The sequence below is a fragment of the Colletes latitarsis genome, chromosome 7 (genome assembly GCF_051014445.1).
Source record: "Colletes latitarsis isolate SP2378_abdomen chromosome 7, iyColLati1, whole genome shotgun sequence".
Taxonomy (NCBI): Eukaryota; Metazoa; Arthropoda; class Insecta; order Hymenoptera; family Colletidae; genus Colletes; species Colletes latitarsis.
In genome coordinates this window covers 5,576,340-5,599,170 of record NC_135140.1, presented here as the reverse complement: position 1 = coordinate 5,599,170, position 22,831 = coordinate 5,576,340, and the positions used below count along the sequence as shown (strand labels likewise).

Here is a 22,831-nt window from a genome sequence, read left to right as displayed (position 1 = left end):
TTAATTGCGTTCTGTCCTGTCTGGTTTAACCACGTTTCATTGTGCTCGCGTACGTTTCTCGCGACATTGGCTCCGGAGCGCGAACGTGCAAGGTATTAACCGTCGCATACGTAGGCATAGTAATTCCCAGCGGTACCAGTAATGGTCAGAAATAACGGTCGAAACATGGCGCAAAAGTAACGCGATTGACCGTGTACCATCCTCGGAATTCGCTTCTATAAATTAGAAATAATTATCGCGATTAAGGAGTCGCGATCCCTGAAATTCCACGATCACCAGGGAAACGTCGACGCGTTAAATTGCTTATTCAGATTCCTTTTTGTTTCGTAAGATCCTCGAGCCAAGATCGAACAAGTTTAGTATAAAAATATACAATGGGTTACAAGTTACTTAACGCGTATGTTTGCACGCGTTAACGGAACACGAAGTTGAGCATTGACCGAAAGAAATAATAAAATTGAATCACACTCTCGGCCACTTGTTTTTTCAACTATGTTTACGCAAGTCGTTCTCGATATGAAACGATCGAATAATTTTACCTTGGAATATTAAACAATTTCTAGTTTTACGGCTGCAATTGGCAACCGGATATATTTCTGTTCTTCGAGTTAAACATTATTCGCGATAAAATTAACTAACAGTAATGTAACGTTCGTGTGTCGTAAGGGATCTAGTACTTTCGTTAAAATAACGAAGATACGAGGAAACATTGCTATGCATTTATTTTACCGGTAATAGTGGTGTAAGGTTTCCAGATATGCTCGACTTTTTGGTAACTATTTCCGATTCTCGCTTATTTCGTAAACACTTCTATAGTCAAACCTGAGCGGTTTCAGACAGTTGGCAGGTCTATTTTGTTGGCAACACTTAAGACGGTTGCTTTCTTGCCCTCGTTTATGAGGTTCTTACACAGTCATCGTGACAACGTAATCTCCCGATGAAACCAACAAAGCGTTAGGAATAATCAAGACTTTCTAGCCAGTCGAGCACGAAATTGCAGCGTTTCGATCTTCTTCGTATAAATATTTATAAATGGTTTTACGATCGAACGATTTTTAGCCATTTTTTGGTCCATATCGTTACATATAATTCTATTGGTAAAATTTGCACTTAATGAAGTCCCATTCTTGAATTCCTAAAACTTTTATATAATTTCCAGTGGAACGTTATGCTTTTAAATCTTCTTTTGCTTTTCACTCCAATTTTTTCACACTTTCTAGAAAGTGCGTAGGATTTCGGGGGTAGGTCTATTCTTAAAAAATGATTGTAATTGACCCCCGCAATCGAAAATAATTTTTTCAGAACTATTTGAAATTTTTTAATTTTGTCGAAAAATTTCACACCTTCTCGAATTTTTTTCTCGAAAGCACGTAAGATTTCGGGGGTATGTCTATTCACCAAAAATGATTGTAATTGACCCCCGCAACTAGAAATAATTTTTTCAGAACGATTTGAAATTTTTTATTTTCATCGAAAAATTTAGACACCTACCCCCTGTCGAATTTTCTTAAAAATTAGTTTTTCATTTGTAATAAATTTGTTTGACGCCCTATAGAAAAGTTGTCTAATACTTTTTTGTAGATACCTATGAGCTCTACTTCAGAAAAAAGTTTCATTGAAATATATTCACTATTGCAGGAGTTATAGCAGTTTGAAAATAGGACCATTTTTATGGGGGTTTTCTCATTTTACGGTGTTAAGGAATAACCTGTCGAAAATTTTTCGAATTTCTACATATTCTCCATCAAAATACGCGTAGTTTGCTTTTTTAAACATTAAAATCGTCCAATCCGTTCAGGAGTTATGACATTTTAAAGATTCGCATGAAATTTCGGGGTAACATTTCTGGCCAGAAATTATATTTTTGGTGAGGAATTTTTTTCTCGAAAATGCGTAGGATTTCGGAGGTATGTATAATGACCAAAAATGATCGTAATTGACCTCTGTAACTAAATATAATTTTTTTATTATGATTTGAAATTTTTTAATTTCGTCTAAAAAAGTACCTATTTGAATTTTGTTTTCAAAAGTGGATAGTATTTCAAGGGTATGTGTATTAACCAAAAATGATTGTAATTGAGCCCCGCAACCAAAAATAGTTGTTTTCAGAATGATTTGAAATTTTTTAATTTAATTTTTTACTAACTTTTTAATGAAGCCTCAGCCAAGAAATTGATATTCTTGATTTTCGTCTTATTTTGGCTTCTAATATCTCCCATTAAAATTTTTCCCAGGGGCGGCCGAACATCCTGTATACTAATAAATTTGATAAATGAGTGTAGAGAGGGTATATCTCCTGCTTCAAATCGATTCTATTAGTGCCTTCTTTGGACTCTTTTCAATCCCACCGTGGATCCTAGACGTCGAGATGGTCGATCGATCATCGAACGTTGGATCGAGAAGCCTTCTGTCGCGCACCTTGCCATCCAGGAGTGCGCGCGAGGACTCGTCGCGGAACGCGCTAAAAGGAAGAGCAGAAAATAAAAAGAAGAAGAGTATCGGCGAAAGAGAAGTGGCTTGCACGCGGCTCGTATCCACGTTGGTGGTTCGCGGGGTTAAATATACCCTCGTGTTTGCATCATACGCATTGGCAAATCGAACAAGACCGATGCTGCGGGAAGAAAGGGAAAGCGAGGGAAACGGGAGAAAAGAAGAAACAAAGACGATTAAGTTACCAAATTTCCTCGGTTCTCCGTCGACCTTTGCCCCTTCGAAAACGACGAGAACGAAAACCAAACGGAAAAAGAAAAGAAACGCGATAAAAACGCGAGACAAATACGGACAAGCAGAGAGGAGGAACTGTTAAGCGCCAAAGAAAATAAACGAAACCGATGGAACACAAGGAAGGATCAGAGTGCAACGGGGAGGGGAAAAAGGAAGAAAAGCATCGATAAAGGAAGAAACATTATCCAGCAACAGCGCGGCGCAGAGGAGGCAGCAAAAGAAAAACGATCGGCACGAAGCCACGCGCGATGAAAGAAAGATCGAAGCAGAAGGAGTCCGAAACGGAAAGAGACGTGCAAAGGAGAGAGCGCAAAAGACAGACGGAGAGAAAGAGAAGAAGGTTCGGATGTCTGCTATTACAGAGCACCTCCGTGGTCACGGCGCACGGCCCGATATGGAGCAATCTCAGATTTCCATCCGCCCAAATCAAGAATATACGCCCTCGCCTCCGCTCGCTCTTCTTCCTCTAAGGGGGACCTCTGGGCTCGTCTTGTTCGCCACCGCCGCCGTCGCTGTCGTCGTCTCGGTCGTCTCTCGGCGGAGGTGGAGGCTCGGGGTTGGTGCTTGGCTGTTCGTGCTGGTAACAGTGCCAAAACTGCTTCAAAACGGACTGCTCCGTTCTCTCGTCCCTCTCTTTCGCTCCCTCTAACGTCGTCGTCTCCTTTTCTCCTCCCCTCTCACGGTCCTCCTGGTCCCGTGTTCCCGCTCGATGCTCCTATCTTCATCTTCCTCCTTGTATCGGGCCTCTCCTCGTCCGCGGATAACCCATCCCAGACACGTGCCCTCTATCCGCTTCTTACCTTCCTCCGCCATCGACCACGGACGATTTTCCCTGCTTTTCCAGGCCCTGGTCCGGGTCGCGTGCTAAGTGACACTAACCGCCCCGGCTCCGACAACAAGTGTCCATCGAGTTCATCGTACCGTCGAGAGTTCGCGCGTTTCGTCGCGATCCGCCACGGATTACGCGTGTGGAGAAAACCGAGACGCTCGGTGGTGGCAGCCAGGATTTAACAAGAGCACGGATCCTCCAGCAGCGCGCGTTCATGTTGCCGGAAAGCAAGTTTCCCGTAACAGGTAACGCGAGAACGACAAACAGTGGGCCAGTTATTTATTCGACGACCCTGTGGGTGTGTGTTTTGGGGTGTACTCGCGTAACCAGGCCAGTGGATCACGGTCCTCCTCGTCTACGAAACTTCGTCTTTAGGAAAGAAGGTCGTCTCGTCAGGATGTTACGAGGGATTCCGTTTCATAGGAACGGGATTGATTACAGAGAGGTGACCCATCAGCCTAGGTGTTTCTTTATCGCGATCGCCTTGACATATTCCTGAGCATTGCAGCTGACTTACCGTTTTTAACCTACTTGCGCCCTTGCCAATCGAGACCGAACACATGCTCGCCCGCGTCCCGCGTGCTGTTCGCCGCGAATCGTCCACTTGTTGCCCGTAATTGTGTACACGCTTGGTGGCCGGTGGACGCGGCTACGAATTTCTTCGATACCGTGAACGTAAACATTCTAAAGTGTTTCAAGGGGAGACGAAGGGGGGTGGGGATCGTGTGTCGAAACGTCAGAGGCTGGCACCCCGGGTCCATTGTTCCCCGTGTTCGCGTGGATCGCGATGCGCAAATGGATCCCGAGGATAGGGAATAGAGAGACTGGCGAAACGCGGTGAGCGCGAACGAGGCAACGAAAGTGTCTCGACGGGCGTAGTCGTAAAGATACACCGCGCCGCGGGGCCGTCATCCATAATCCCAAATATGGAGTGAGAAATTTGAGAGAACCGAAAATAGTGGCGCTACGCCAACCGCTAAAAATAGCCAAAAAATAAATTGTAGTTACGCGGCCGCCTGCATCATTCTATAACTGGTCTTCAATGAATCGGGCCACCTCCCGCACACGCCGTTATTAATACCATCACAGACACTCCTCGGTAAGCTATATTGCTCCCGTTTTTGGCCTGCGCTTATCGCGAAAGCCAACACGAATTTTCGGGCCTCCCTGCCCGCTGGCGGCCGGACGCTCGGCGTCGAGGCGCAGATATTAGACCAGCCTGGATTTTCCGCCGGCCATCGGACTCGAGCGGGATTTTATTTTCAACGTTATTACCACGTTCGTCGATATGTTCGTTAATTATGTTAACGAATTAGCAAAAGCTGTGGGGAAGTAAAATTTGCCTATGGAGTACCGTCACAAACTGGATCTATGAAAAATTATATTCTTCTTAGACGATGTGTATTTCAAATAATATGATGAATTTTAAAAGACGATAATGTCGTAGGCCTCTGATGCTGATAATTTTTTTTAGTGGGTAACTTTGGAAGCCGGTCATCCAAGTCAAGCAAATTTTGTGCTCAACATATTTCACTTCTTTGTGAACTCCATTCGTTAATTAAATTAACGAATTAGAAAAAGCTACAAAGAAACAAAATTTGCCATTGGAGTACCGTGACACACTGGATTTATAAAAAATTATATTCTTCTTAGGGGATGTATATTTTTTCCAAGACTCAAATTTTAAAATAGCCTGAAAAATTTTAAGAGACGATAATGTCGTAGGCCTCTGCTGCTGGTCAATATTTTAGTGGGCGACTTTAGCGGCCAAAATAAGACGAAAATAAAGAATGACGAAATTGTGGCGGAGGCTTTGCCCCACAGAGTTATTAATGCTGATGATTCGCGAGGAAAGTATCGATTCCTTCTTTACTAGAGAAGATAGAGGATTAGTTTATTTAACTTTTTTTTTATGCGCAATTTTTAAGTCAGAAGACTCTGCAAAGTTATATACAGCATTTTTACTCGAAATCTAAATATATATCCATTATGTGAACATATTTATAAACGTACGCCCATTCGGAAAATATATATCCTTCTTATCAGTCGAAACCTGTGTTTCTAGAACAAAATCTTCCCGACGTATTTACATATTCACAATTACCTTTTTCATTGACCAGAAAATAAAGAAAGCATGTTTTGGCTCGCTATAATATTTACCATCGGATAAACACTCCCTATATAATCTCCATATTGCAGAACTGCATCATACCCTGAACCATGAAACTAAGTAAAAGCAAGGATTAACGCTAGAACTGCCTACAAGCACGATGTATTTATTTGTACCAAAAAAATTGAAAATAGATACTCGATGGAATGTATAATAATTCAATAGAAATAAATGTATATTCATTCTCTCGTAGAAAACAAAAATTTTCAAAAATCCAGTCAAGTAAATTTGTTGCAATTTTTATTAGAAATTACAAATTTTGATCGTTTCATTTCTCCACCGTTAGATGCTCGAAATGAACGCTTTGTGGGCATGGAATTATTAAGGGTCTATGTAAAGGAGTAGCATAAGGCGTGAAATCCGATCGACTAAGGCCAAGTATGGGCCAGGAATTGCGGGTGTTGGGTGGGCCGTACGCGTGTTGGTTTCTATTTTCAGCCGGGGAATATTTTTATCCGACTGTGCTGTAAAGCCAGTATGTACAATACGCTTCTTCGTCTCCGCGTCGCCTTCTTCATTTTTTTTTTCTACTTCGTATTTCCGCTGGTCTACGAGTTGCGTCTGTCTTTGATACCGCGTCATCGGCGTCGTTCGTCGAACCGTATTTTCGGTTAAATAATCGTTCCACCCGGGTTCCTTCGCCTCTCACGCGACTTCTAGTTATCAATTTATCGTTATTACGCTTTCTTAAATGTGTCCCCCTGTTAACTACAGAGGATGCTGCAAGACCGACGCAACTCGCGCGAACGATATTTGAACACGCTTTTCGTTAAATTAAAAATATCAGCTCAAAATATCTACTCAAACTGAACTCCTTTTCCCCCTTTTGCTCAGACAGCAAAAACTGCCTGGGAATCGATAGAAATAACAATACGTAGACGCTCGTAAAGATTACTTTTATACTTAAAATCTAATTTGACTATTCAAAAATATACCACAAGATGAAAATTAATTTGTAGATAAACTCTCACTTAGAATTAATTATTCTTTCTCGCTGTGGGACGTGTTCGAGATGACGGAATATATTTAAGTACAGTTTATTATTTATCATTTGCTTGCATCGCAGGGTGGATGATGTTTTGGTGAACTGTTTCGTTCGCGTGGGAACGTTCAAAAAACCGTTATTCTAATCTACCCCTCCGAATGCAGGGAGTTGGTTTTTACCAGATGCAGCTGGCACCTAACGGACGGGCTTAAAAGATCTCCCTGTATGGGCATTTGTAGAACATCCCCCCTCCCCCTCCTCGTTTTTGAACATATATAAGTTCATTGCTTTCGACCCTGTGGGGCTCAGAATCGTATAGTAAATTTAACTTGTAACGCGTTCGTTAGAATCGGGTACAAGTTCCCTTTCTAATCATTAGTCAACCTTATAGAACCGGCGAATTTTTCCTAATGACTGTGCATCAACGTCGAGCAACTCATGGTAATTAAATCAATTTTTCATCGCGACACTAAACATTTGCACCTCAATGCCTTACGATACACGGTACAATTTGTCGAGATAGAATAGTTTTAATTTTGAAACCATCGTTACCATTAATCGCTCGAGTTGTATCAAATTTAAGATATTAAAGTTACGAGACTGAACCCTACCCGAAAAAAATTAGATTTTTACACGATTTTTCCAAGATTAATGTAACCTAAACTACAAGGTTCATATCTACATTGATATCATATCTGTAATTATGTATTCCACTTAGTCTTTCACACTTCTCACCATATATTTAATATTTCTTTCCTATCGCAAGACGAAGATACATTTTCATAACTTGTACAATGATTTTGAGCCACGGTAATACAACTTCAAACTATAATGGATCTGCCATTAACGTCTGCCATGTCAGTTGTCTAGAGACGTATCAAGTTGCCAAATTGTAATGTCAAGACTAGAGATGTTCGACGATCCAATGGTGTATTTATCATTTAAAAGCATTCCCGATTCCCGGTAGAGTTATTTAAAATTATCGTCGGAATTCTTTTATCATAAGTAACTTTGAAACGCCGCAACAACGTAACAAATGTTTCGATAGGCGAAGCTATATTTCAGAAACAAATATCAGGATAATGGAGGTTCTATCGCAATTTTTCCCCATTTGTTCGTACAGTTTGACGGGTGTATATCGCGCGTTTACGACCTTTCTCGCGTGTAACCGCCCCGCGTTTATTATTACGCTTAAAGAAGACGCGACCGGCACGGGACTATTTATACGTCAAGCATCGACGTTTCGATGTGCTTAAAAGAGCATTATGAGAAATTATACGTGACAGGTGCGTAGAGGCGACGCACCGAGGCATTCCAAAGGCGATCGCGTAACGTAATGGCAGTCGCGTTACCTTTTATACGATTTCGAAGCCTTGGACGATGTCTGGTGTTGCCCACACGGGCCCCGGCGATGGTGTAACGGCCCGCCATACTCGTTTCCACGATTTGCATGTGGGCATTTGTTTCAGTTTCTTCCATTTCTCACGCCCGTTTGTCCCCGCGAGGCGTGCTGCACGGAGAGACACGCATAGAAAACGCTCGTCTCCCGTTCCCCGTTAATCCGGCAATGTTTCATTAGCGAGAAGGTTATGAATATTCCGCAACATACAGGTTTCCACCGCGAGCAAAAGTCACTGCGGCGGATGTACCCACGCGCAACCTTTCCTGTTGGACCTATATGCATACGCTTATCGACGATTCCTCGAAACGGAAAGTCGAAATTCTGTGGGAACACTCTCTCCATTCGAATACACTGGAGGGAAATTAACGAAATCGTGCGTTATACTTTTCTGTGCACAGTCTACGTTTCATTGGAAAATTTATCAGTCACTTGGGTCTTTTTTATCCTTTATCTCAGACAAACGAATCTTTCTATATTTTAACACGCGACAAAGTTGGAAAGACGTCGCGTTAAATTACATAGAAAATTATTTTCATCTATTAGATAAGAATCCCGATTGTTATATTTATAATATAACCTTAAGATTTTAATTTCTTAATCAAAAAATCTATTAAATAAATAGAGAATTTTCTGAAGCAGCACACCTAACCCACCACTGGAGGAAAATTAACGAAATCGTTCGTTATACTTTCCAGTGCACAGTCTACGTTTCATTGGAAAATTTATCAGTCACTTGGGTCTTTTTTATCCTTTATCTCAGACAAACGAATCTTTCTATATTTTAACACGCGACAAAGTTGGAAAGACGTAGCGTAAAATTACATAGAAAATTATTTTCGTCTATTAGATAGGAATCCCGACTGTTATATTTATAATATAACCTTAAGATTTTAATTTCTTAATCAAAAAATCTATTAAATAGAGAATTTTCTGAAGCAGCACACCTAACCCACCACTGGAGGAAAATTAACGAAATCGTTCGTTATACTTTCCAGTGCATAGTCTACGTTTCATTGGAAAATTTATCAGTCACTTGAGTTTTTTTTTATCCTTTATCTCAGACGAACAAATCTTTCTATATTTTAACACGCGACAAAGTTGGAAAGACGTAGCGTAAAATTACATAGAAAATTATTTTCGTCTATTAGATGGAAATCCAGACTGTTATATTTATAATAAAACCTTTAGATAAATTTAATTTCTTAAACAAAAAAAGAATAATCAAATAAATAGAAAATTTTCTGAAGCAGTCACCGTAACAAAACGCAGCCTGTATAATTTTTACTTGTATCCTTGTAGTAAATACAATAAAGATCTTCTTTTTAATAGAGCTCCTATAAACTTGAAGTTACTTTCCTAATTGTACCGAAAATTAAATACGATTTTCTATTCCGAAAGTGTTCGAATCGTACGTTTAAATCATTGAAACGTTCGAATACTCAAAACACAGAAACATTGTGTTCCCTCGACAGTTCTCGGTTTAAAATTGCAGTCTTATTTTCGTGCGACGCGATGGCAGTAAAAAGCTCCCCCGTAACACGTTTTTATCTTTGTAAAAACATTTTCTCCGTCGTTTGCATCCAAAGTCGCCGTACGGGAAACGAAAAGTATCGAAGTTTAATCTCTTCTTTAGAACCGATCCGGCGGGTTATTGGCTCGACCTCTCCGTGATAACCGTATGGGGTATTTTTTTATGTTTCAGGGGGCACTATGCAGACCGAGGAAGTCGTACCTCGCGCACAATCTACTGGTATAGACGGTGTCCCCACAGACAGCACCTCTTTGCAGCATCATCTGCATCACTCGTCGCATATAAAGTGTCCGTTGCCACCTCTGCTCCACATGGCGGTCAAGCAGGAGCCTCAGGAGGAGGAGGAACGGAGTCGTGACACGAATGCGTTGAGGTGAGCCTACGATTATGCTAAACGACGCTTACCATCTGTTAATTGCTTATCCATGTAACGCTTTCCCTTGTTAACTATACGCTGGTTCGATGAAATTTTTTCTTTAATTAAAATATCACCGTGGAAAATATAATTTCCAGTCGACGTTTCCACCAGGTGATCTTAAGAAGGGGGTTAAACAATATTTAGACGCGCAATACAACAGTTTATTTTCGTTGTAATAGCAACGTTTAACTATTTTACTATTTACTTCACGCGAGGCAAAACCGTTTATTTCATAGTGGACAAAGCTTTTGTCCCAAACCTATATACTTCCTTTCTTAACTATGCGTTAGTTAGATGAAATTTTTTTTTTAATTAAAATATCACCGTGGAAAATATAATTTCCGCCAGTTGATTGTAAAAGGGGGTTCAAACAATTTTTAGACGCGCAATACAAAAGTTTATTTTCGTTGTAATAGTTTATTTCATAGTGGACAAAGCTTTTGTTCCAACCTGTATATTTCTGAAGTCTCGATCCGCTTTTTCCGATCACTCTGTATAATTGTGTTTTGCCTAACTGTTCTTCGGCTTACGAGAACAGTATTAATATTCCACCGTGTAAATGTCCATTTCGAGAGATTAATGAGTCAATGTCGTGTTACGTGTAAATCATGGGAAAGATATAGATTATTATTATCGGTCACGATGCATCTTAACGAGTTCCTGAAGTTTGTAATAGTGCGTAACGAAGCATTAGGTGTGTCACGTGCATACACAAGTTTACATATAGTTTATACACTTCATCACTTGTATGAAGTTTGACTTCGTTATAAAATTAAAAAACATTCGATAACGGTTTTCCGGGGTAGTACAAAAACTACCGTTTACAGTTATTATTTTTAATTTCTATTATTAAGATCCCTTTTTTAGATCACTTCTGCACACCTTTTTTATTATTTTACAATTTATGACCATGGATGTTTGTATAATATAGGAAGCGTTTTTCATTGCTTTCACCGCGTTTTATTTGTTGTTTACGCGTTTCGAATTATGATCGAGAAACGCGGATATAAGGGACCTTGGTTGGTTCGTCACGATAATCGATGGGAAATTTCATAGTCCGCAAGTAGATGCAGACATTTCTCCGACGTCCATCGATGGTAAACACCATGGACACGAGACTGGCCACCATCAGATCCAGGAGCTGGAGGAGAGCCCAGGGCAAACTGTTTCGGATCTCACTAACAGAGGAAGACCAAGGTAATTTACTATTGCAATCTAAATACTTTAGTAATATTAGTTTCGATCATAAATTAAACCCAAACCATCGACCATCTCGTTTGAAATTTTTCTCCATCAAGATTTCTATCCGGATGCTAAGTTTAATTTAAATTTTCTGCAAAAAGAAGACTGTTTAGACGATTAATCGTGTCTAAGACAAGATCTGCTGGACAGGTCTTACCGAACAATCCATTAACATAGTCAAGAACGAACGTACAGAAATCTTTTCTTGCGTAACGAACAAATTACTTATCATTATAAATCGAATAACATTTATTAGTTTACAGTATTTTCATGTATATTATTTGAACGATTCGGCATCGAGGATAGAAATAATAAAGCTGAAAATGCGTTGCGCAAAGAAGGAAAAATTGCACGCGCAAATAAATTAATCAATTTAATTACATGGGTACGCCGAGAGGAACAGACCGAATGAGTTCGACGAGCTCGAGGGAAAAAAGTTCGCGTTATTGCATAAATTATTAGCAACGGTACACAAACTTGTTATTCGATCGACTTTTGAAAGGTCAGTTCTGACATTGCAAATTCGAAATGGTACACAGCGAAAGGATCTGCATCGTTTGTTGCAATTAACTGCTCTGGGGTACAGAAGGAGCACGAATTCCACGATTAATCACTTTGAAAAGAATAACGTCGACGATAAATTCACGAAGTAATAATTGTGATTATTTCTATTTACTGACGTACCCCGTTCATTTATTTCTTTCAAGCAAAAAATGGTATTTTCTCTTCCAAATAAATTTTTCCCCTCTAATTTTATTTTCTGTATAAATCAAGTCAATTGTTGTGAGATTTATCTCTCGATCCACTGCAATTAATTATTTTCTTCCAGAAGTTAAAAATTATTCTTGACCGATTCCACGAGCTTCGAAATAAATTTTTAAACGAAACAAAATAAAAAATAAAAAAGACCCGCCAACGAATAGTCTATATTACTATTTTCTCTATCGTGTGGAATTTTCTCGATTTAATTCTTAATTAAATCATTGGAAGACTAACGACGGTTAAATTTGTCCGACACCTTTCACCGACAAGCGACATTTATTTTTCCACGTATCTGGACGTTTCCTTTGGTTCTCGTCGTCCGTGTAGCTGACACGTTTCCTCCTCTAACGACCCTTTCGACGTAAAACTCGCGGCGCTCGAGAAAGCACTTTAGACGGCCTGCAAGAAGGATAAGGCGCCGGGGGAAAACTGGTTCGTTCCGTGTACGCGAGTCTTCTGTGGTTGTAGTGACAAAAAATGATTTCTTAGGTACGTCGTTGAAATGCCGCGAGTCGATTACCGTTATTGAATTTCATTAAAAGCCGCGTTAGAGCTGACGATAGAAGAGGACCGACGTGTTCCTTGCATACGCTCGAAGGTGCTACGTTACGCGGCATAAACTGCCACTGAGGTGTGGTCTGGAATGCAGCCACGTAGAAAACAACATTAACGAAAGACCAGTATATCGTCAATATATAATTATTATTATTAGTAACGATGGACCAATTCCTATCCCAACACTCTACACATTTACGATCCTAGCTGTTTCTGTACTATGTATAATACTTCACTTTAAATAAGAACCATTCGAGTACTCGTAGAAATATTATTTGAATATTCATGAATTTTTATTAACATCGTTCGAATATATTAAAATGTTATTACCGAGAGGTTCTGTGTTAAACAAAATGTCCAGTATAATCGTAGAGCAAGAAATTTTGTGAATATAGGTACGAAGTTTTACCTCGAAACTTTGAAACAAAAAGCTTCCCTCTTCCATTTGATAAGCATCGAAGAGAATAAAATAGATTTAACAAACTCAACCGAAATTTGAAAACGGAAATGCTACAATAAGGGTGTCGTTATTGTTAAAACCCCCTTAAGAAAAATTACTGACTCTTGCATTAGCATTTAAGTTTTTTCAACCACTGTTTCTCCTTGCATTGTTACCGCCTCTGCAAACGAGACGTAACTGCAAAGTTATTGCTTATAGGCATAATAAAACAGAAAATCATTGATGCGTTCCTAGAAACCCATTAAAATTGAAAATAATAATTTCGAAACGCTCGAGAATAATTCAGATGATAGTCTAGGAGATCCTCAACGTGTCAATAATCACATTGATTCTCAATTGAAATATTCAATGGATCGTGTTTAGCAATGAGTCTTTCTAAAACTGTTTTAATGTCTTTCTGTGATGAAATATAAACTTCGAGAAGGCTGTTTAACACTCAAATCGTTAAGTAGAAAAATTCGTAAAATGTGGAGATCTTTGCCATTATATACAGAAAAGTTTATAGAAAGCATGCCTAAAGTTGTCAAGAGATAATCACTAATGGGGGAGATTAGACCCATTATTAAACAAAAACTTTTTTCGCATCAAACAGACTTGCACACAAAACACGTTAAAAACCATGGATCTCGAACCGTAATACAACCGAATCCTCGAACGTCTGTTGCAGTCGTGGCCGCAGGAAGTCGCGCTGGAAGCTCAAGTTCCACCATCAAGCGCTGCCCCCGGAGTACCTGGACCACTACGAGGCGTCGCTGGCCCAGGAGGCCTTGAACTCGTCGCCGACGCACGTGGCGGAGCCGACAGTTCCTAGCCCAGCGCCTACCAGCTCGACTTCGACGCCCAGCCCCATCGCGGACGTGCACGGCTGGTTGCAACGGATCGCGGCGATGCAGCAGGAACTCTGCCCCCAGATCTCGTCTCCCCAGTGCCCGTCGTTGAACTCGACTCAGCCGTCGGGTTCCAGGAGGTCGGTGATCACATCGACCTCCTCCCATGCCTTCAATCCGAACCACCATAACCACGCTCAACAGCAATCCCAAGCGACCAGCAGGCCACCAATGAAATATTCGGATCTGCCCTACATGGGCGAGATCACGCTGGACAACAGCAAGCCGAGGAGAGGCAGGAAGCCCAAGAAGGCGGATATCTGTCACCTGATCTACAAGAACTACGGCACCATACTGCCTGGAACGCCTGGACACGAGGAGAGGAGACTGTCGCCCAGGGACAAGCTCGACTGTCGCGAGAGAGTCTCTCCTCAGATCCCGTTCCAACGGACGGACGTGCAGAACAGGATCAGCAGTCTGCTGGAGAAGAGGCTGACGCAGGAGTCCCGTCGAACGTTTGGTTTGATGGAGCACTCCAAGGAGCAGGACGAGCCTCTGAATCTCTGCATCAGGGACCTGAATCAGCTGAAGATCAGACTCCTGAGGAAACACGGGAACGTGTACGAGTCCGGGCACGTGAAGAGCGAGACGTCCAGCGACGGCGAGGAGGTCGAGTGCATAGGCACCACGTTCCCCGCGGAGCCTGGCTACCGTCCGATGGACGCCATCGGTCGCGGGGGTGGCAACGTCAACCACAACAACAACATAATCGACCCCATGCTGGGCGGCAACCCCGGGTTTGTCTACTGGCCCAACGCTGGGGTGTTCATCCATCCGATGGCGCTCCAGTCACAGCTCCTCTACTACCAAAAAATGGCCCAGAACGACAAGTGCTACCCCAGGGCCGTGGACCAGCCGAAGGAGCAGAAGATCGTACCCAAGTCGCTTTACTCTATGATGGAGACCAAGAGTCCGCCAGTGATCCCGCCACCTGCCCAACCCACCTCGCAGACCGCCCCTGTGCCACCCCCCGTGTCACCCAGACCGAAGAGGAACGCTCCGGTCGGCCAGAGTCAGACTCAGCCGACCAAGAGGAAACGTTCCGCCATCTTCATTCCCCCGATGCCCACGGAGAACAACAATAACCCCGCGACGGAGGTCAGCATATGCAAGTTCAAGTTCACCGGGGGCGCGAAGCCCAGCCTTCAGGAGAAGAAGAGCTTGTCCGTGGACTCGGGGGGCAACTTCAGGTACTACAGCGGCACCGGGGACAAGAGTATGCGCGGTTACGAGTTCTTCCCCCGGGAGGCCTTGCAACAGTCCGCTGGGCAGTCCGGCTCCTCCACGGGAGCGTTCCTCAGCGCGGCTGGCGAGAGGATTCAGCCCGCTCCCTGCCAGAAGATCGCCAACCAGGACGAGGGTCGTCGCAAGAGGAAGACCCGGAAGTCCCTGCAAAGGGAGAAGCTCGAACAGACGTTCAAGGAGAAGGGATTCCTCATACAGACCCAGCAGCTCGAGTCCGCCGAGGGCGCCACCTACTGCAAGTTCAGGCAGCTGAGGAAGTTCACCAGGTATCTGTTCAGAAGCTGGAAGGACTATCTTCCGGGCAATGTGCGCGAGTTGACCGGTGCCACGGACAGCGAAATCGTCGACGGGGACGCGGAGAGTGACACGAACGTGCTACCCTCGCCGGGTCCTCATCCAAACATAGTGGACGTGTCCACGGGGTTCGTCGACGATCATCGCGCGTTGCCTCTCACGTGAAACCGCGAGACTTATCACCCGAAGTGATACTGGTTTTGCCTTTACGTAATTTTTGATAGCATCGAGCGTCGAGGAGGATGCGACGCGATACGACGATTCGTGCGTTTAGGCGAACGCAAGAGGTTTTTAGAGATTTTCAAGATGGTCGATCTCAAATACGACGGTCGCGTTTCAGGGAGCGGAGAGAACAGGAAGGTCTCTGTTTTAGACTGTGTCTTGAATCGCCATAGCGGTTACAGTAATGATTGTTAAAATGAACATACATGATTCGTAAAATGAACACACGTGATTCGTAAGTCGAACGTTTCTATCTCTCACAACCGAGAGAATCAACTTCAAGAGTGTAAATCCCGTGTTCATCTTAAGAATCATTACCGTAATACTGTTTTGCGACCTAATGGTTCGTAGAGCAGGGGCCTTACTTTTTATTTGCAGACGCTGCAGTTGCTTTGGCCGATTCGGGAATCGAGAGCATTCGAACGAATGAAAATATATTTTTGAACAAAGTACCAATTAATGGAGAGTTTTAAATTTGATGAAATTTATAGTTTGGAATAGTAACATTTCATAAAAGAGTGAGTTAATCAAATTTTGCAACGATCAAACACGATCGTCTCGAAAGTATCTATTTTTTCGAATAATGCACACGTTTATAGAACGAAGAGGACAGATGCTGCTAAGAACGTTGAAATTTATTTTTGCAAACGTTACTTGCATTTATCGCATCCAATGGTGTCTAACTGCCTTATTACCGTATCGTTAGGAGTTCTCGCGCAATTTATACACGGGAATAAAGTGAAAGTACCAGTAATTAGAAGAATTTATGTCAACGGGGATATTCGTCGTCTCAGAAATCTCGTTCGATACCGGAGTATTTATACGTCTTCTTTCTTACGAACGCGATTGAAAGTCGGCTATGTTAAACTTGCAAGACAATTCCGTAACTTTCACCGTCTGCTCGCGATTAATAGACCGTTAATGTCATAATAGTTGAATACCAGTGCTTCATAACGCGCGTAAAATGCGCCTACGTGAATCGAGCCTACACACGCCGCGCTCCCTTCGAAAGTAGTTATTTAATAATTTGTCGTCCGCGCGATGGGGTTAAAATATACCTTGAGCCGTTCGAGTATATAAAATTCTGTCGAACACACGTTGCACGCTCGCTTGTCGACCCGCGAACAACGATAGTCGAAATCGATGGAAGAACTTGGGAAAGATTAATGGCGGCGTTACAACTGCCGTTTGAATTAATTTCATTAAGAAGCAAATATAGTACAAGGATTTCGTCGTCATCTTGCTTTATTAGCTACGCGGGCGTATCAACTATCGTCTATGATCCAACGAAGAAGGCGGGAATAATAATGCACCTTGAACGAATCTGTCGACAATATGATCCAGTTGTTGTGCCACGCGATAGCCTCAATTACTACGAGCTCCAACGAATTGAACATGATCGTACAATTGCCTGTCGAGCATGGTCAACCGTAGCAATCTCGTTGGAAATTGCAATGAACGGTACCACGAGATCTACTGTTCGCTTCGAGGGATCGAAAATGCCGGTCGGTGAAATGGGATTGCTTGGTAATAGTACGTGATTTACAGTTTGGAATTCGTCAACGTGAACAGTACTGTGCAGAATTCTTTGGCGATCGATAGGAACGTAGTAATTCTACGCAAACTTCTAAGTAATTTTTTGTTATTGATTTTATATTATCAGCGAAGATTTCTAGTACTGTGCAATGATAACTGAGAAACGCGAAAGTATCCACTGTTTGTCATTTTTTTTATAAACGTGTAGCTTGCTAGCAATCTATAAACACGAGTCGTGATAATCATAGACAAACCTATAAACTTCACTGCCATTGAATGATAACTCATATAAGGAAGTTGTATAATTATTAACGTATACGAACACTGCTCGTTGATCGACGAAAGAACGTATTACTACGTGCCATTTGTAGTCCACTTCGAATGATCGAGAACGTAGCAGTTCGTTGTACGTTACTCGTCAACGAACGTAGATGACTATATAAATTGCTTGTTGACATTACGTAGTAGTACATTCTAGTAGATCGATAACACGAGTAAAACCGGTACGTGACGCCCAGTGATCTTTTTTTTAATCGAAGAAATAAATAAAATTATACAAAGTCGATCTATGTTTAATCCCGTTACAGGTTTACGCTATCTTTACGACGAAGAATCCTTGCAAATAATACAGAACATTGAAACGATAATTTGCAAATATCGATGCACTAGACTAATCTTTAAACGCGTCAATAAATATCGTTACACTTTTACAAAATTCGATACTCTATCTATAACGATTAAGTATTTATTTTCACATTAGAACGCTATCTTTACGACGAAGAATCCTTGCAAATAATATGGAACACTGAAATGATAATTTGCAAATATCGAAGCACCAGACTAATCTTTAAACGCGTCAATAAATATCGTTACATTTTCACGAAATTTGATACTCTATCCATAACGATTGAGTATTTATTTTCACACTAGAAAAATTGAAATTGATTTAAGTTAAATATATAGAATTGTTATGAGAGAGGTACCTTTGGTTCCGACGTCTCCAAGATGGCGTAACCCCGAGAGGGTCGTAAATCGGCAAGCGAGCGTGCCGTTGTCGCGTAACGGTGTCTCGATCGATCGTTTGACGAGAAACAAAACGCTCGTTTAATTCTTGTTACAAGAGCTGTAATTAGTAACCATATAATGGGCGCAGGGGCGAAAGAGAGGGAGAGAAAACAAGCATGAGATCGCGGCGACGCTATCGCCGCTGCGCGTTTTAATAATAATGTAAATTCGATCGTAGTTCCGTGCCAAAGATGGGAGACTGGAATGTACATAGCGCTGAAAGAACGTGTTAACCAAAGAGTGGTTTCGTGCTCACCGATTAGAAGCGGATGCGACGATAATCTGCGTTAAGGGACGCGAGGCGATAAATTCAGGTTTCTATCGGCTCGGCCAACCCCGGGGGACTTTCCTCGGATCCGATTTTGCAATGCATTTCGCGAGGTTCGCGCCTCGCACGAGCGAAACGGTGATAGCGAGCGTGAGAGAGATCAAGACTCGGAACACAAGAGAATAGAAAAATGTAGAAAGAGGAAAAACGAGCGATGTTATCATATTATACACACATGCATACATATATATATTTTTTTTATCGTAAGTTACACGCGAATTATTTAATAACGCCTAACGAAATCTAGTCTTATTTATACTCTTTGTTAAATCAAAAGCCGTGTTTTTCTTTTTTTTATTATTATTATTGTTCGAGAGCCTCCAGTCTTGCGTCGACCAGTCTTCGATTTCTATATCTTGTATGCTTCGACGTTGATTTCTCCAATGTTACGAATAATTAAAGACGGAATCAGTCCCGATATAAATTTTGATAAACGTTGAATCTTCGTACGTTTGCTTGAAATTGTTTAAAGAATACACCAAGAATAACATCCAGTCGAAACGTGCAAAATGTATGAGTCTGTTTGCCCAAGGCTGGAGGCCCTCGAATCTATTATTATTATTATTATATAGCGATTTATTTATGCACGCGTACGTCGTGCAGAATTGCGACGAAAGGTTGAATGTATCGAGAAGGAATCGTGCCTTTTGCGCGCGTATCGAAGACGTGGACGGAGCGACGATGTCCAAGACACTGTTGGGCGACGTTGGCGAACGTTTGGAAGCGCGAATGAAACGATCGTACCTGAGGTTTGGCGAATCGTGTCCTTCGAAAGGGACACGCTAACGTATATTCGCGGATTTCTCGTTTCCAACGCGTCTGTCGCATCTCCATTGTCGTCGACCAAGCTCCGTTGTACGAAAATAGAGGCGCTCGAACGATGATCGCGTCGAAATAACGAGAGAAGGTGCAACAGGAACCGTCCTATATCCGTATCGTTATTATCCTGTGCAACGACACGTAGAATTTTTTACGTATTGCCGATTGTAAATTGATCAATTCTTATAGTCTGTAATAATAAAGCGTAATTGTTACTGATATTTCCATTGTTCTATTGGTTCACGCTGAAAATTGAGAATTATTATTATAATTCCCTCGCGTTGAGAGATTCTCTGCAAACTAGGGGGAATAGAAATTAATTTTTATAGCAGAGAACCAGACCTTTCGCTTTGTTTGACGACGAAGTAGGTGGTCGGAAACTTTTGGCCTGTAATGCATATGCATGATGCGGAAGATTCTTCGAAACTTCATTAAACGTCCTCCGAATGTTCCATTGATACATTGATGGGTCGGAGGATCCGTGTGCATCACGATGCAGCTTGCTCGAACACAGGTAAACGCGTGCACACACTGTCAAACCACACAGAAAAGGAACGAGGATGCGTGTGCACGCACTCCACACGACCGATCGGTCTCTGGCTCGGTGCGTACAGCCAACCATTCATGCATACGCCCATTCATACGTCTCTCTGGCTCACCTTGAAGACTTTTTATCGCCGGTCGATGTGGACGAGGCTATGAAGCGGTGCAAAACCATCTCCGTACAGCGCTCCTCTAGAGAAGAATATTTTCACAGCGAGCCTCCGTCGAATCGAGCTTATCGAGAACTTGAATTCCGGGGACCAAAATGGCGGGCCGAACCTCGTCCATCAGAAATTCTCGAGCATCTTTAGCATGCCATTTTACAGTGGGGTGGTCCGTGTGTCCCTGAAAATTTTTGGTACACTATAATAATTGTTCTCCCGAAGGGAGTTGTTGAAATAATATTCGATCGGGTGATTGGAAAAGGATAAATTCTGTAAAATTTTGTTTCAAACGTGGACTCGCCAAAAAGATTAAAAATATATTTTACTACTTTCCTTCTTGAGAGTTTTGTATGATTGGTCCTCGAAATGGTCGTGAATTTGACGTCGTGCGCGATTTTTCCAAGCAAGCACGTGTCGTCGTCGGCGTCGCCGTTCAGAGCGGAGCGCACAATGACTGCAGGTTTCCTAATACGGTCTCTCGCCGTGGAACCCGATGAAAAAAAGAGGAATTTTGGTCACCACCGGGGGCCTGGGAAGGAACGTCCCGCGATAGACGTTGCTGGCACCAAAGTTTCATAATCAACCATCGACAGCTTCGACGCGAAACGCTTATTTACCATCTCGAAGCCCTTCGATTCGTCCATCTTCGTTTTCTATCAAAGCGTCGAAATTGCTGAAGTTGCGCTAGCTTCCGCTCTGAAAATAAATAAAATGAAACTAAGACGATACGTTCCACTTTTGAGGAAAAATCAAGCTAGGAAGTATTTTTCATCCGTTTCTTAACGTTCCGTGAATCAAGATTTGGATATTGGAGAACATTCAAAAGAACGAAACCACAGAGTTTAAAACGATAATATTTTCCAGTATCGAAAACTTACATTTCTAAAGTTATAAACGGGTCATTTTTAAACGTTTTAACCCATTTATCGTAATTTTCTATAAGAGAATGAATTATTGCAAGTATGCAAAATCGAATTTTCAATGTAATTCATAGTGGTGGAAACGTAATGGATTACTAAATTTTTGTTTTCGTACGTAAGATTTAAAATAAAATGAGTTTCGTTTACAGAATAAACAGTATTTCCGTCATTTAAATTATTAATTACAATAAACAAACAGAATTGTTTTTGAATATTTATTTTTATATCACTATCTAAGAATAGAAAATGCTGTTATAATTTATTTACAAAAGATCAAGTTCCTTACATTTTAAGGGGTTGGTATATTTATGATACGCACTGGGAGTGCTATACTTGAAAAATAAATGCAAACCACGGGTATTATTCGTCGCTGGAGGCGCGAACGAAGAATTCGAGTTTCCCCCGGCGCGTTATCCGAGATGTCCTGGCGGGACACGGAACGCGCGTGACAAATTGAAGTTTTTCGCGAACGAACCTGTCCGTAGAACGTGAACCTGTCCTACCTTCGGCAGAACCAGCCGCCCCAGCAGTTCGCTCTATCGGATCTCTGCTTGTTGGCTTCGCGCTCGACACGATTCCGTGGTTGCTATCTTCCTCGCGTCTCGCCTCTAGCGTGGGGCGCACCTTAAATCGCCGATTTACTGAACGCGCGAAATCCTTATCTTTTTGCAGTATAAGGCGCTGCTTCCTAACCCTTTTCACGTCGCTTGGCAAACGCTAACACTTGCACGACAGAGTTTATTAAATAGCAGAGATTAGGCCCGATATTGCACTGAGCTCTTCCTGCGATCATAGCACAAGTATACTTCGAGCCAGCGAACATTAACGAGGGATTCACTGTACTAACCGGAAAGTGGACGATTCTTTGTGTAGAAACACCTTTGACGAAGGACTACTTGTACACAATTTGATATAAATCAAGACATGTTATTGATTAGTTGCAATTATAATAGTTAGGTGGTCCACATAGTTTTTCTACAATTATTTATGTTTAACACACAGTTACTCCCCATTTGTATTCCTACACTCTAATGGTGATTCGTTAAAATGATAAGAAACTTTCTTATAAATTCTTTCTATTTACCAGATGTTGCTTATTATATCCGTGTTACTTACTATTCCATTTACAAAGTAGTTTTATCTTAGTATTGTATAAAATTTATTCAAATACAAACCCTTAGGTATCTCAATGTATGAACAAGTGGACACCAGATTCAAAAACAAGCTTCTTTTCATTTATAACAAATTACCATTATAACGTATGAATACTAATAAGAGTAACTGTATACATTTAGTAGTTCTTAGATTCATTTAGTAGATCTTAGTACTGTATTTAATTTATTAAAATACAAACCCCTAAGTACCGCAATGTATAAACAAATGGGCTTACACCAGCTTCAAAAATAAGCTTTTTTACATTTATAGCGAATCATAATTATAGCGTATGAATACTAGTGACAGTGACTGTATACATTTGATCAATTGAACGTTACAAACGTGAACGTGTATATTATTTTTCAAGGAACAAATTTCCTTGTAGCAGCGTTCCATAATGATTGAACGGTCCTGGGGAGGCGTGGGCGAAGCCACGGTTTTAAAGAACTCCCCGTACGCATTAATTAAATCGATCCTGGGTTCGCGTTCGTTACGAATGCACGAACGACTCCGTACAAGGTGACCGGTCTTAATTTGGCATTGGCGAAATAGTAACGCCGGTGCCGCTTAACACG

General features: G+C 41.7%; 1 protein-coding gene across 6 annotated transcripts in view; it reads left to right on the top strand.

Annotated features, from left to right (window-relative positions):
• Positions 1-19,695, top strand: part of LOC143343454 (uncharacterized) — a 54,999-nt gene extending 35,304 nt beyond the window's left edge. For 2 of the 6 annotated variants that reach the window (XM_076768365.1, XM_076768369.1), the window contains exons 2-4: positions 9,813-10,014; positions 11,116-11,256; positions 13,746-19,695. In XM_076768365.1, coding sequence (XP_076624480.1) covers positions 9,821-10,014; positions 11,116-11,256; positions 13,746-15,669 — 2,259 coding nt within the window. In that variant the 5' untranslated portion in view covers positions 9,813-9,820 and the 3' untranslated portion in view covers positions 15,670-19,695. Of the gene's footprint in view, positions 1-2,489; positions 3,999-4,398; positions 4,653-9,812; positions 10,015-11,115; positions 11,257-13,745 lie in introns of those variants that run through there. The other 4 variants (XM_076768367.1, XM_076768364.1, XM_076768366.1 and 1 more) reach the window with 4 other exon arrangements.
• The last annotated feature ends 3,136 nt before the right edge of the window (positions 19,696-22,831 follow it).